This window comes from Hemitrygon akajei, chromosome 27 (genome assembly GCF_048418815.1).
Source record: "Hemitrygon akajei chromosome 27, sHemAka1.3, whole genome shotgun sequence".
Taxonomy (NCBI): domain Eukaryota; kingdom Metazoa; phylum Chordata; class Chondrichthyes; order Myliobatiformes; family Dasyatidae; genus Hemitrygon; species Hemitrygon akajei.
The window spans coordinates 13,165,694-13,181,185 of record NC_133150.1 but is presented as its reverse complement, the minus strand read 5'-3'; the positions used below and the strand labels follow the sequence as shown (position 1 = coordinate 13,181,185).

At 39.7% G+C, this 15,492-nt stretch overlaps 1 protein-coding gene across 6 annotated transcripts in view; it reads left to right on the top strand.

The window, feature by feature from the left end:
- LOC140717133 (synaptotagmin-B) overlaps window positions 1-11,973 on the top strand; it is a 610,226-nt gene extending 598,253 nt beyond the window's left edge. For all 6 annotated transcript variants that reach the window (XM_073030387.1, XM_073030384.1, XM_073030386.1 and 3 more), the window contains one exon: window positions 6,146-11,973. In XM_073030387.1, the coding sequence (XP_072886488.1) occupies window positions 6,146-6,352 (207 nt within the window). In that variant the 3' untranslated portion in view covers window positions 6,353-11,973. The remainder of the gene's footprint in view (window positions 1-6,145) is intronic.
- Window positions 11,974-15,492: the final 3,519 nt, after the last annotated feature.

The following is a 15,492-nucleotide window of genomic DNA, read 5'->3' as shown; positions in this document are numbered from 1 at the left end:
CTTCCCTGGAACAAAGCCCAATTATCTAAAAACCTGAAGCCCTCCCTCCTGCACCATCCTCTCAGCCACGTATTAATCTGTATAATCCTTCTGTTCCTTGCCTCACTCGCATGTGGCACAGGTAGCAATCCTGAGATTGTTACCCTGGAGGTCCTGCTCTTCAGCTTCGCACCTAACTCCCTGAACTCCCTACGCAGGACCCCCTCACTCATCCTACCCACGTCATTGGTCCCTACGTGGACCACAACATCTGGATTCTTGCCCTCCCTCTCGAGAATAACCTGCACCCGATCTGAGATGTCTCGGACCCCGGCACCAGGGAAGCAACATACCATCCGAGACTCCCGATCTTCCCCACAAAATCTCTTATCCGCCCCCCGACTACAGAATCCCCTTTCACTACCGCTCTCTTCTCTTCCCTCCTCCCCTTCCTAGTCGCGGGTCCAACCTCAGTGCCAGAGACAGGACCACTGCAGCTTGTTCCTGGTAGGTCATCCCCACCAACAGTATCCAAAACGGTATACTTATTGTTGATGGGAACGGCCACAGGGGTGCTCTGCTCTCTCTGTCTGCTCACCCTGCCTCTCTTGACTGTCACCCATTTGCCTACCTCCTGTCTTTTCGGTGTGACTACCTCCTGATAACTCTTATCTAACTCTGCCTCTGCCTCCCGAATGATCCATAATTCATCCAGCTCCTGCTCCAATTCCCTAACTCGGTCTGATAGGAGCTGCAGCTGGATGCACCTTTTGCAGGTGTGGTCATCAGGGACAACTGTGTTGATCCTGAGCTCCCACATACTGCATACGGAGCACACCACTGCTCTAACTGTCTCCCCCATTACCTGATCCCAGATTAGTCAGAATAAATGAAAAAAGAACCTACTGACCTTACCTTTTTACCTCAGCAAGCACGTACTCAGGCTCACTGATTTCCTCTCACCGAAGTCCTCTTGCGCCGAAGCCCGCTGAGCCAAAGCCCAGCACTCTGCTCCCACGCACTCCGCTGCCCGCACCGACGCTGCCCGCTCCTGAAAGTGGGCCTCTTTTTAAAGACCTAGAGAGAGTGGATGTGGAGAGGATGTTTCATATTGTGGGGAGTCTAGGACCAGAGAGTACAGCATCAGAGTAGAGGGACATCCATTTAGAACGGAGATGAGGAGGAATTTCTTTACCCAGAGCATAGTGAATCTGTGGATTCATTGCCACAGGTGGCTGTGGAGCCCAGGTCCTCAAGGCAGAGGTTGTTAGGTCCTTGATTAGTCAGGGCATGACAGGTTGCGGGGAATAGGGAGGAGAACGGGGTTGAGAGGGAAATGGGCTAGCGATGATGAAATATTGGAACACATTCAATAGGCCAAATGGCCTATTTCTTCCCCTATGTCTTATGGTCTTATAGCTTCTAGAAGCAGCAAGGTTGAGCACAGGGCTATTTATTTATGTATTTATTTATTGAGATACAGTGTGGAATAGGCACTTCCAGCCTTTCAAGCTGCGCTGCTCAGCAATCCCTGGTTTTTAACCCTAGCCTAACCACAGGACAATTTACAATGATCAGTTAACCTACCAACCGGTACATCTTCAGACTGTGGGAGTAGACTAGAGAACCTGCAGGAAACCCGCGGAGTCATGGGGAGAAGGTACAAACTTCTTAAAGGCAGTGTGGGGAATTGAATCCACGTCGCTGGTACTGTAAGGTGTTGTGCTAACCACCATACTACAGTGCTACTCTGCACCTGATATTTCTGGCACATTTCAGGTGCAGAGCATCTTCGGTGCCTCAGCTGGGGCTCGGTTGCAATTTCAGGCACAACTTTGAATCCCAGGATACTTCGGGCAAGCAAGATGGATCCCACTGATATGCATGAGAAATCAATCAATTTTTAGACATTAAGATTTGTGATTAATGTTGGAAAGTAGAATGGAGTAAAAAGGACAGCCATGAATATTTTAAATTATGGAAAAGGGTATGTTTCCATTAACAGTTTAAATCCAAGGATATTATGCTCAGCCATTATAGAAAGTATGTAGAAGCTTAGAGAGAGTGCAGAAGAAATTTATCAGGATGCTGCCTGGATTAGAGAACATGTCTAAAGAGGAAAGATTAAGTAAGCTAAAGCTCTTCTCTTTTGAGTGAAGGTAAATGAGTGCCAACTTGATAGAGTGTACAAAATTATGAGAGGCAGTGGACAGCTTTCTCCCAGAGAGTCAGAGACATCAGTTTAAGGTAGGCATTTTACACAGAGTGGTAAGAACTTGGAACACACTGTAACGGTGGGGACATACAATAGAGACATTGAAGAGACTCTTAGATAGGCAGATGTATGTAAGAAAAATGGAGGGTTATGGAATGCGTAGAAAGGAAGGTTTAGGTTGAACTTAAACTAGGTTTATTTCGGTCAGCACAGCATAGCGGGCTGAAGGACCCATATGGCACTGTATTGCTCTATGATTTTGACACAGCCCTAGAGTAAAGGGATGCCTCTGTAGAACTGAGCTGAGGGGGCGACGAATCTGTGGAATTCATACCACAGAGGACTAGAGAGGCCAAATCTTTGGGTATAAATAAGCCAGAGATTGACTTGATTTTCCCCATAAGATTATGGGGAGAAAGCAGAAGAATGGGGTTGAGAAAAAATCCACCATGGCTGAATGGTGAAGTAGACTCAATGGGCCAAATGGCCTAATTTTCTTCTTATATCTAAAGGTCTTGGAAATGGTAGAGCCAACATGAGGGACCAAATGGCTCCCGCTTCTCTTTCTCATGGTCCACACATGGGTGGCTGGCATTTATAGCCTCAGGAGCCATGTCATCTGATCTAGTGGTTCAAGCTAATTACAGCAGAATGACCTCTGGTTACCTTCCAGTACTTTATCTAAGTGGCATTTCTTTAGCTGCGAGCCTACATTGGCAATAACAGTTTACTATTTACTGAAAAGCACCTTAGAAATATAACTGTACAGAGGATGCAAAGGAGTTTCTTTACAGCCATTGGAAAATGGCACAAACAGGGATCAAATGTCAAACTTTGGTGGTGTGCATTGCTCATTCGCTCTTCAGTGCACAGGTCATTCCATTTTCTGACTTGGCATCGTGCTCCTATAGAGTGAGGAAAGTGAGAGTTCAGTCGTCTGCCTGGACTCACTCAATGACTTCTGCCTACACCCACTCCAACCATGAACGGATGGCCCGATGAAACCGTCCCAGAGTTGAGGGAGTACATGGAATAGTGAGGCTTCAGTGATGACTGAGCCTCAGTTCTGGGCTACTGATGCCCACCACCAGAAATGTAGTGCTGTCTTCCTGCTTGCATAAACAAATAGTCAGGGAAATGGTGGGAAGCAAAGCCGCCTCTAAGGCAGCATCTCTCAATTAAATTGAGTTGTCGGTTACAGCAAGGTAACAAGGATCTTAATACCTGATACAATCTAGCCTTTAGAAGTACCTCATGCAGATATGTACCTTAAAATACAATCAACTATGTAGCTACATCTATTGTTATAAAATTGCTTAACTATTTACATTAATATACAGTTAGGAATCCAACTCTTATATTCACTTAATCTCTTGGGCCTGGTCATCTTTTTGATGGGCTTCTCCCTGCAAGCTGCATTTATATCTCTGAAGTGCCCACTCTGGGTATTGGTACTTTGAGTGGACCACCTCTTTGTGTATGTGCCATGGTTTCCTACAATGTAGTACGTCATCTGGATCACCATCTTCTTGATATCACTCAAATGCACTCACAAATTTAACACAAAATCTATTAACTCAAATTAATGGCAATTACACAATATATTTTGATACGCTGCAGATGTCATGATCTAGTCTCTTGATGCTTCTGAAAACTGTTTTTCTTTGCCTTTGGTTTCATCACTTTACATATTAACATTTAATCTCTTCTAATTCTTGAACCATACTTTTCGTCTCTTTTTTCTCTTTGGAACTTTTGCTGTGGATCCACTAACAGTATCTTGAGACAAGTATCTTGGCCTCTTTCTCTAACACCATTTACTGTTCAATAGTGTTGGAGCCACAGTACCCAAAGTTCGCCCTTGATCCTGAATTGTCTTGAGCTTGACTTTCACTGTCCAGTTGATAACCAAAATGGGTAGGTTTTAATTATACTTGCCATTTCTTTCAGTGCAAAGACTAAAAATGGTCAGAACAAAACTAAACAGATATACATGATGGGTGATTTGAATTATGAATACCTTGGTCCATATTTTCTTTAAATTTCCGTTCTTTGCTTGGTGCTAATTTCTTGTTATCAGTTCCTCTGCAAGCTGGCTTTGGAACAGGGGTTCCCAACCTTTATTATACCATAGACTAATACCATTAAGCAAGGGGTTTGTAGATCCCAGTGTATAGAGTGTAGATTTCAGTGTCCATCATACTATTTTTGTCCCTGGATCATCTTCAGTTACTCTGTTTTTTTTTTTGCTCTCCTATCTCAGATGCAATGGTGAGCCTCCAACATCTACTGCATCAGAATTTGCCCTCTCACATGTTTTGTTGTGTTTTGAGGTCCTACATTTGAATATATGGTCTGTAACATGAATAGGCATCAAATGACTCTGCTCTTTTATACATTGGTTCCATTCCAAAGTTAACTGAGCAACCATTTCCTTCTGAAATTCAGTTAACACAACATCTTGCAATCCCAAGCCAATTCAGGATCCAGAAATTGTGATGTCAAAATCAACCTTGAAGATTTCCTTAAGATCAGTCAGCATCATTTTATGTGGAAGATTCTTGAAAACAAATGTTCTGAAACACATCAGTTTCTCTCTTTTTCTAATGTAGTTTGAGCCTTCTTCTTAAACAGTTCCTTCTTCCAACAAGTGGGACTGGGAGCTCCTGTCATCTCTTCAGCCATTGCCCATGCCATGAGTTTGCAAGATCACTTTTTATGAAACTTCCACTTTTCTTTTTTTCACCAATGATAATTCCTGCAGCTCTTGAAATGATTTTTGTACCTGCATACTCTCACTCTCCTTCCCCTTCTCAGATAGAATTTGACTGATTGACTGGTAGCTATGCCCAACTGACTCGGCCAGACACTCAGAAGGTCATCTTGTCCATGACTCTGAGTCCATCCTGGATACACCAGATTGGTCAGCCTGGGTGGAAGATGGTGAAAGGATTCCACAGCCATGATACAGAATCACTTTGGTGTCAAATCAGATGTTTGTAGTTGCCTCCCCAATCGATGTGGTAGCCTTCACATTCCACTCTCTTCAAATATGTTGTAAATAAATGCCATTGCAGTTTCCTACTTGAACCTCCGCTATATGTTCACTACCCCTATGGGTCCATCGCACCTTCCAGCCTTCAAGGGATATGGGATTTCCATCAGTGTTGAGCTTTGCCATATCATGCCTACCCTATGGCACCTGCAACTTATTTCAAGAAACAAAGACTGAATTTTTTAAGTAATAAAATAAAAAATATTGTTTAAAGCTCTAAAGCAAATGAATATTTAAAGCCAATGAAAGCCAACATAAAAATGCATAAAAAGAAAACAAACTTTTTCCTTTAGGTCACTGTCTCAGACTGTCAGGAATGGAGATTATAGTCCTCCACAGGTAGCAGGGTATCAGCACCAGTCTCCCAGCTCATCCCAGACTTGCCCTACAGCTGCAGTGTACGTTCCTGTCAATTGTTGAAGCTTGAGCTACCCTGAAGCACCAGCCACAGCGTTTCTGCTTCGTATCACTATATCTTTATGCCTAATCAGAGTGAAATCTCCATCTAGGTAATGCAGATAGATAAAGATGAACAAATGATTAACTGAATGTTTGCTGTTTTCTGCGGTACGGCGTTGCTTAATCATTCTTTTGTTCTGTGATCGGCCAACAGCAGTAAAGAATGGTGTTACATCATCTGCAGGTATTGACGAGGTTTGCTATACTTTACATGGAAACACTCTACAACTGACAACAGTTCCAGGATGCACATAATATCATCAACATAAATAACTAATAACACCAGGAGCACTATCCAACTGACACTATAGTATTGGATGTTTTCTCCCTGTTGCTTTACTGAGCTTAAAAGTAATACTCTGTAATGAAAATTGTTTTGATATTATTTTAGCAACACATAATAAATAACCTCTGTATCCTTTTTATTTAACATGCAGAAAGTACAGGTTTGCATCACAGTCTTGGACTACGACAAGATCGGAAAGAACGATGCCATCGGCAAGATATTTGTCGGCAGCAATGCCACGGGCACAGAGCTTCGACACTGGTCAGATATGCTGGCGAATCCCAGGCGGCCTATTGCACAGTGGCACTCACTAAAACCGGAGGAGGAGGTCGACGTAGCCCTTGGCCTCAAAAAGTGAAACCATTCCCACCTTTCCACAAACTTGTCATTAGTCAGATGCTATCAATACCTCAGTTATGCACCATTCTCCATTAACCCTTTGGAAATTACTTGAGCATCTTTGCACCATGACAAATATATGCAAGTTTTATGTGTTTTGTATTTTTTTCATTTTTTTAAGATTACCGTTACAAAAAGCGTTACAAATTTGTGTTTTGTACATTATGGCATCAACAGTCAAACCATATGATTTTGCACATGTGAATCATACATCTGTTCTGAAAGGTGCAAATCCAGTACTGAAAGGGTCAACACATCTCGGAACACATTAACTACCATAACTCCAATAAATAAATAAGCCATCTGAGCCTCCAAGTTGTATTCCAAATTTCTCCAAGTTCTCCCTTCTACTTTAGATCTACTATAAAACACTTGTTGATAATGCATGATGATAATCTATTGTAAATAACAGCATGTTCAATGCAATATTTGTGTAGGTGTAAGTTGTCCATGATTTACAATCACATGCATCTGCTGTATATTTTTTATGATGATGCCTGTATTTTACATGATGTTAATAGACTAGAACAGCTAAAGTGATATCCAGTCACTTGACCCACATCTGAAGACTGGTAGAGCACTGACATCACATCATGGTATAAAGTGAAGCCATTAGTGTCCAACCAAATGGCGAAAGCTTCTTTTTCAGCCTTTTTAGACATTACGATCTGTACAATAAGGGATGCTGCAGAGACCTTTGTAAAGTCACGTCTGCCTGAAAGTTTTCGTTTAAATATTAGAGAATGTAGATTAGGAAGAAAAATCTCATAGGATAGAAGACCTTTTATACCAAGGTGAAAAGACATTGTAAGTGTTGCATTAAGGCCTCCAGTGCACTTTCAGCAATGAATGAGTGAAGTCAGAACAAAAATAATAATAAAAAAGGATGTTCCTGGGGAGCTTTTAAAGACCGGGCAATTCATTGGCACCTACATTGTGTTAAAGGAAATTCAAATTAGCTTGACCTTCAAAATGGATATTATTGTCAAACTAGGTCTTGTTCCCTAAGAGACATCTATATCTCAGGCCACATCTGTTCCATTCAGATAGAATTCCAGCCATCCCCATAAGGAGCACATTAATCATGAATTATATGCAGTAGAGTCATCGTAGCTCGAAACCTAAGCAGAAGTTGCCTATTTGGAACAGCTTGCTTTATTTTCATGGCATCCACAAAGCTAATGAGAAAATCATGTTCAATACAATAGGAATCTCATGCATCTAAGCAGATCAAAAATAAATAGATTGAGTGCTTATGGATTCAAGATTGATTTAAATGGTTACATGAGGCATCGTGCAAGTTGGAACGAGGATGTTCTATATAATACACTAATTAGAGATGTAAAACCGGTATGAAAAATGGTTTAAGGGAAAAGATTTGCACAATTCACATAGCAAATTCTCAATCTATTTACTACTCACATCATTTGGGTTGAGTTGGAAAGAGCACAGTGGAGAGTTAGCAGCAAGTCACAGAATCTTTTTCCCATCTGTTCAACGTCTCCCTGGTATGTGATGTTGCACTTTGCCAGTCTGCTGCTGATGATTATTATGTGTACACTGTTAGGATAGGAACAATTGCTGAAAGCAGTGTAATGTTAACATTAACACACAAAGAATAAAATGCACTGATGTCTTTAAGATTTCAAAAAAACTGAAGAAGTTACCACGCGTTGCAATTTTGATAGTCAAAACTGATGGTCTGTTTGTACAGTAACAAATCTTACTAATGAAACTGCCTAGGACTGATTTTTTTTGATGGATTATTATAATATTACCTACTGCTTTAAAAAGATTGCAATCATTAAAGTTTTACTGTACAGAGACACATTAATATTAATGTTCTTAAGCTTTTTTTGCCATTAGTCATGTTGGCTGACTGCTTGGTATTAAGCTGATGTTGAGTGGGGTGAAATTTATCCTGTTTATACAAAATTAGAAAAGTAAATGTATATGACACCCCTCACTATGATACTCTGTTACGGAAGGAGCAAATCTTTAGTGCAGCTTGCGTGGTGTTTGCTGTCCTCTAGCAATGAATACAATTTGTAATCCCTATACTCACACTCCAATGTGCACTTATGATCATAATGGGCAGGGTTTGGAAGGGAGACGTTTATTCTAAGTGAATTTCACAAACAGTTCAGGGGAAAATCCTGCCAAATGAATGAGAAAATCAAAGCAATTCTCTGGGGGAAGATTTGATTCAAAATGTTGAAATACATCAATTACTGAGAGGAAAGCTACGGCGTGCAACCCTCTTCCTGCAAAAAAAATTGATATTGGTATATTTCTTCAGGCACCGTGAAGTAGGAAATCATATTGATCGATACAAATCATTTAGCCAAGTACACTGAAGTCACTGACAAGGAGAGGAAATGCTTGTGCCTATGCGCACATTTGAAGATGAGATGAACTTGGTGGTTTTGAAAACTGCAGTTCACTCAACTAATCTCTAAATTCTCATAAAGCACAGTTTTTGATGTGGATAGAATTGGCTTCCCTTTCATTGTTAACAATATCCTTCCATGTATAACAGCATCAAGTACCACCAAGATGTTTCCCATGTAAATTCTTGCAGAAATACAGTATATTTTAGGTAACTCCATATATTATGGAAATTAAGTCATTGGATGGAGTTTCTTGTAATAATAAGGATTTTGTTTCGATATTTCCTTGCAGGTATTGATAAAGTGAGCGGAGAGTAAGTGCCATAGAGTTAATATAAGTCTCCTTGAACTACCAACTAAGTTAAAGAATGGAATTAATGCTACTTGATTGTTGAAGCATTGATTGCTGGGCAAAAATTTGAAGTCAGATCCTTCATATAAGAGCCCAAATGTTTGCCTAAGAAGACAATGTGCCAAGTTATCAACAATGATTTGACTTGAATTCAATACTTAATAAAGGAATATTGAAGGCATTCTAATGGATTTTATAACCAACCAATCATACTTTAGTGAAAGTCAAACCAAAAAAAGACCGTAAATCCAGGAAATCTAAAATAAAACCAGAAAAAGAGGAAAATACTCAACAGTTCTGACTGGCATCTGTGGGAGGACGACTGAGGTAATGTTTCAGAATTGGTAAGTTGTAAGTACTAAAATAACACTCATGATAGAATGATAAACTGTCCAAAGTAATTTGTCACTGAACCAATTCACCAGTACCTATAGTTTGCAAAATATATGACATGCTGAATCATGCTGTTTATCTGAAACTTTTCTAAGAAGTACCCAATCAATAATTAGATCGTAGCACTTTTCCAATGACTTCGTCCTTGTCCTCGAAATATCATATATTTTCAACATTCACTTCTTTTATTTCAGATATCCACTTTTTTGGGATTTTCAAATTTCTTTGACTAAATATCAAAATGGACATTCTTTTACTTACACTATTCCAGCTTTCTAAAGAGCTTGTCTCAAATCCTTCAATAAGAAAGTAAGCAGAACTCTGCTATTAGTTTGGAGTCAAGTTCTTTATATTCTACAAAATATCATAAAGATTATTGTTTGTTTTCTTAACATGGAGCCCATAGGCACTGACATGCGAATGCAATGTTGTGCCATTTGAAAACATAGCTGAGCAGAGTCCACTTTTAAACTCTGATTATGTATGTGGAACTGTTCGCTGCACTAAAGATGCATTGGTGCCTTTACTATAGAGTGCAGTGTACAGAATCTGTTAATTCAATGAGAGCAACTTTCTGGAACAACACAATGAACTGTCTTCCACCAAGGGAAATGAAAAATAAATTACCAACTCCCTGCAATGCAGCCTTGGAGTTGTAGTTATGATTGCAGCCGTTGCCAACAGATCTTTTAAAGAAGAAGAATCAATATATCATTACTGACTTGTAAAAACAAAAACAAACAAATGGCAGTAAGGCCAATACTACTACCGTGCACTTGTCCAGCAGTCATTCCTGGTGACTGAAATGATCCTGGTCCAACAGATACAAAAGCTACAAATCTTCACTCGCATTTGCATAGTCATTTGGGTTAAATAATCACGTGCATTTACCATACGTTGTTGAGTGGAGTTAATTATACCATTTTGCAGCTTTTGGGTACAAAGCTTTGTTTTGTATATTTAGAATGTCGACGCATTCATTTTGCTGTTATTAACTATTTATCTGATGTTGCAGCTGGATGAGATTGAAGAAAGCTCCATCCAATCGAATATTAAAAATAGAGAAATATTTTTAAAGTGTATTTAATTAACTAAATAAATTAACACTATATAATTAATCATATATCCAATATACATATTATGCTTATAAAAGGAAGGTAAATGTTGTAAATAGAGATATAAACAATGATTACTTGAGTCTATATTACATGTTCTATTACAGACCTTTGTTATTTCCAATTATAATCCAGGTCATTAAGTTTTAGAATTAATTAAAATTCTCTTCCTAAAGTTTTTTTTGAGATAGTTATGCTAAATATAATATTAATTGGTGTAGCCATTCTTTACATAGTGAAGCTCTTATCTTACATCATGTTGAGCTCTATTTTTCTGGTTAAACTTTATTGATACTCCCCTTATTATTTTCTTCAGTCTTGTGTACTTGTTTCCATGGATAGATCACTTCTTTTGATAAGTTCAGAATAACTTATTTTTCAGAGGACATTTCAGTTTATTGCTCTGAACTCTGCACTACAAAAATATTGGGTGTATTCTTCAAGTGTGAAATTTGGGTTCCCTTCTGTCTTTTCTTTTATTGGATTTGTGTGTGGATGTGTCTCTAAAACTCTTGGCACCCTGGGAACTTGTATGAGAAAACAGTCTTACACAGTATTTTACACAGGCAAATAAACATTGGCAAGCTGATGAGCCAAATGTCTTAGATTAGATCTTTAATTACCTTTCACTTTAAAAAGAGATGCCTCTGAAAACCGAACCTAAATGTGTATACTGTGCTGTGGTATAGAAGCATCAGAACAAACGGCACCCACAATAGCTTGTTCCAGTTGAGTATACTGCCAAATGGATTCAAACAATTTGTAGGTCATTATTATGAGTCTCTACTTCCAGGAATCACACTATTAACTTTATTTTGACTCAAGGAAAATATCTCAAAACTAAAGGTAAGGCAATATCAGTTGTAAAGAGAAGAAGTGGTTTTATTCAGAGGCATACATATTCCACTCCAAGAAATCTGGATTGACATGTCTTTAAAGTAATATAAATATATTTAAGATTCTCAATGAATTCTGCCAGTTGATCTCTTAACAGCTGTCATGGGGCAGCAAAGCTGTTCCTTCACATTTTAAAAAGTGTAGTTAGTTGCTAGAAGCAGCAATCTGAAACCAAGTACAAGTGTGTATGTTAAGCTGCCTGTCCGTGCAATATACAGTACATGTGAGTCATTGTGTCATAAATAAGTGTACTTTGTCCTTTTTTTTATACCACCTGCTTATTCTGTCTAGAGAATGCAGCTGTACTGTCCTTCGTTTTGATGAAATTTTGTACGTTTTGTTTCTACTTTGTGTGAAAAAGTTTATTGTGTAGTTTGAAATTACATAAGGGAATGTAAAGCAGAGTCCATTAAAAATATCCCATATCACATTGTCCAGGTGTCGACTTTTGCTGGGCCATGCTATGAAATATGGAAAATTGTTAGTAAAGTGACATTTACCCTCTCTCCCACTTCTACCCTTTCTATCCATGAAATTTTGATTAATACTCTAGATAAAGATCAACTGATATTTCAGGTACATCAGCTAACAATTCACTTTCTTTACTGGGGATACAAAATGTTTAACTGCAAAACAGCTGCATGTTTGCGATATGAATGAGGTGTTATTTGAGTCTATTTCCTGAAACAGTTGCCACATTTGTGTGCCTATGGGCAAAGGGACTTTTACAAAGATGTACATGGAGAATAGTGAAGTCAAGGAGAACTCCTTTGTTCCTAAATTATTTGACAATAACCATTGATAAAGTGCTTCTTCAGATAGCTCATATCACTTCTTAACAGATTTCTTTTGTCTTTAATCCTAATCCGATTAAGACATTGAAGGTAAACCTTTTACATAATTAATCAAGTTCTAGACATCTGGAAAATTACTCAGAAAAAAATGGCACTTTTAATGAAAATACCAAGCCATCTACAAACCAAAGACAATAATCTTTTGACACCATTTGCATTACATTTAGACAGCATATGGGATCAACCACAAGACAAAACTATTTAGAAACTGATATTAATGAAACATGACAAAAATAACACATTGCTGACAAGGCGTCATCAACATAAGATGTTGACTCTGTTTCTCTTTCGATTAGCTTGTCTGACCGAGTACTCCCAGCACTTTTTTGTCTTCATTTCAGATTTCCAGCATCCGCAGTTTTTTTTTGATTTTCAAACTGAAACAAGCCTTTTGGCACATAGCTGATTTTTACACGGCTCCTACTTTGATGGACTGTAGCAGGTTATAATTGATCTTCTTTTGAACCTGTACAGCAAGCAATAACTTTTCAGAGAGGAAGCTAATGGGGCCCTTTGGGACTCTATTTGGGAGTGAAATGTAGAGAACAAGCAAGAACTAAGAAGATAATAGGGGACAACATGAAGGACATAACAGTGAAAGACAATAAATATTCTCAGCTCAATAAAAATGGAAATGTTTTGTAGAGTGGAAACACAGCAATGCTAACAGTAAGAGTGACACACAGACAAGCTCTTAAGCTATCACATCAGCAGAAGCAATTCATCCATGGAATGCATTCCATCACTGAGTACAGCAAGGGTCAATGAAGAACATGGATCCTAAACTTGCTGGCTCTGGGACAGTGAGAGCCATACAATATTCAGAATGATTACTGCCTTGCTTCGTAAGTCCATCCAAAGTGTTCAGGAAACAATGAGGCTAGGGCAGCTAAGATAGCCCATTTTCTCTCAGATGTTGTGATTGGGAAATACATCAAAAACCAGTTAGAAATCTGGATTCTGATTTATGTCAGACACTCACAGAATGCATAAATAACAATCTTTGAGTTATTACCGAAAACAAAGAGGTTGCGCATGTTATGCTAATAAACTGTAAATTAATGCGATATGTAGATCAACCACATACATTTTTACGCAGGCTCCTTTGGTCGGGTTTGCTCATAGTTTAGTAATTCGACTTACATTTACAAAAAAAAACTTTTGAATAGCAAGTCGTCCTAGGTTGCTGAATGGGAATGTGAAAATAAAAATGGACACAGAGAAACAGAGGGAAGCGATCATGAGGCCCAGCCAGACACATCATCAGGAAGGTCCTTTTTGAAATAATGTCATTCAACACAGGAGACCAGTAACATTCTTGTGCCATTGCCAGCTCTTTGACAGTGTTAACGAATTAGTCCCAGCTTCCCTACAAGAACAAGGGTGCCGCAGTAGCACAGCAGTCAGCGCAATGCTGTTATGGCTTGAGGCATTTTGGAGTCATTTCCTCCGTATTCTGTAAGAAGTTTGTACATCCTTCCCTGAGTGCATGTGTTTCCTCCAGTTTCCTCTCACGTTCCAAAGACACACCGGTCAGTAGGTTAATCAGTCATTAAAGTTAACCTGTGATTAGGCTAGGGTTAAATAGGTGGGTTCCAGGGTGGTGTGGCTCATTGGGCTGGAAGGGTCTGTACCTCGCTCTATCTCTACATAAATAAAAATAATAAATAATCTGAATTCATATTGCCCTGTAGACCATGACATGTCCTAGTACCCATTATAGGAGCATCTGCAAAAAATGCATCACCAAGCCTCATATGGAGATTTTAACATAAATTATCTGTCACAAGGGTCATGTTTGGAGGGAAGTCTTTGAAAATGGAAAGAGAGGTAGAGCGGTTGAAGGGGGGAAATCCAGGATGTGTGATCTGAATGGACAATGTAACGGCTGCCAGTGATGGAACAACTGAAATGAGTAATGTACAAAATGCAATGAAAAGTGCCCAGAGAGAAACCAAATATCTTTTATTGTGCCCTTGTGGGGGGAAGAGCACTGAGGAAATGGGAACATTTAACGAATAAAAGAAATGCGGCCTATGCAGTTTAAAGAACAAGTAGCAGTGATGGAGACCAAGATGTGGTTAAGTTATGAATAGCAGAATGTAAGATGACTGAAGTTTAGGAAAGATACAAGTAAGTGATTCAAGAGAAATAATTAAGTCCAGAGGACAGAGGAATAAACGTGTCTTTCAGTGGCACTTGCACTGAGTCAGACGCTCTCAACGTTCCTGGAGGGACTCTCCCACTTTCCGTAGGGATCATCCCCTTCGTGATTCTCTTGTCCATTAATCCCTCCTCACTAATCTCCTTCCTGGCACTTATCCCTGCAAGTGACTGAAGTACTACACTTGCCCATTTACCTCCTTCCTCACCTTCACTTAGTGCTTTAAACAGTCCTTCCAGGTGAGACAACACTTCACCTGCGAATCTGCTGGGGTTGTCTATTATGTCCAGTGCTCCTGATGCAGCCTCCTCTACATTGGTGAAACCCGTCGTAAATTGGGGGACTGCTTCATCGAGCACCTCCGCTCCATCCGCCAGAAGTAAAACTTCCGGTTAAATGTTTTAATTTCTATTCCCATTCCCATTATAACATGCCGTTCCACAGCCTCCTTTTGTGCCGTGATGAGGCCACACTCGGGGCAGAAGAGGGACCTTAATTCCATCTGGGTCACCTTCAACCAGATGGCATGAATATCAATTTCTCCTTCCGTTAAAAATATTTTTCCTCTCCCCTCCCTGCTCTGTCCTCTTACCTCTTCTTACCTAATTATCACCTCTTCCTGGGTCCCTTCCTCCTTCCCTTTCTCCTATGGTCCACTGTCCTCTCCTCTCAGATTCTTCCATCTGCAGCCCTTTACCTTTCCCACCCACTTGGCTTCACCTATCACCTTCTAGCAATCCCTTTCCCGCCACCCACCTGTTTATTCCGGCATCTTCCCCCTTCCTTTCCAGTCCTGAAGAAGGATCCCAACCAGAAACAATCGACAGCCTGTTCATTTCCATAGATGCTGGCTGACCTGCTGAGCTCCTCCAACATTTTGTGTGTGGTGCACTGGAGGGGAAATACATACTGTACTCTTTACTAGCAATATTTA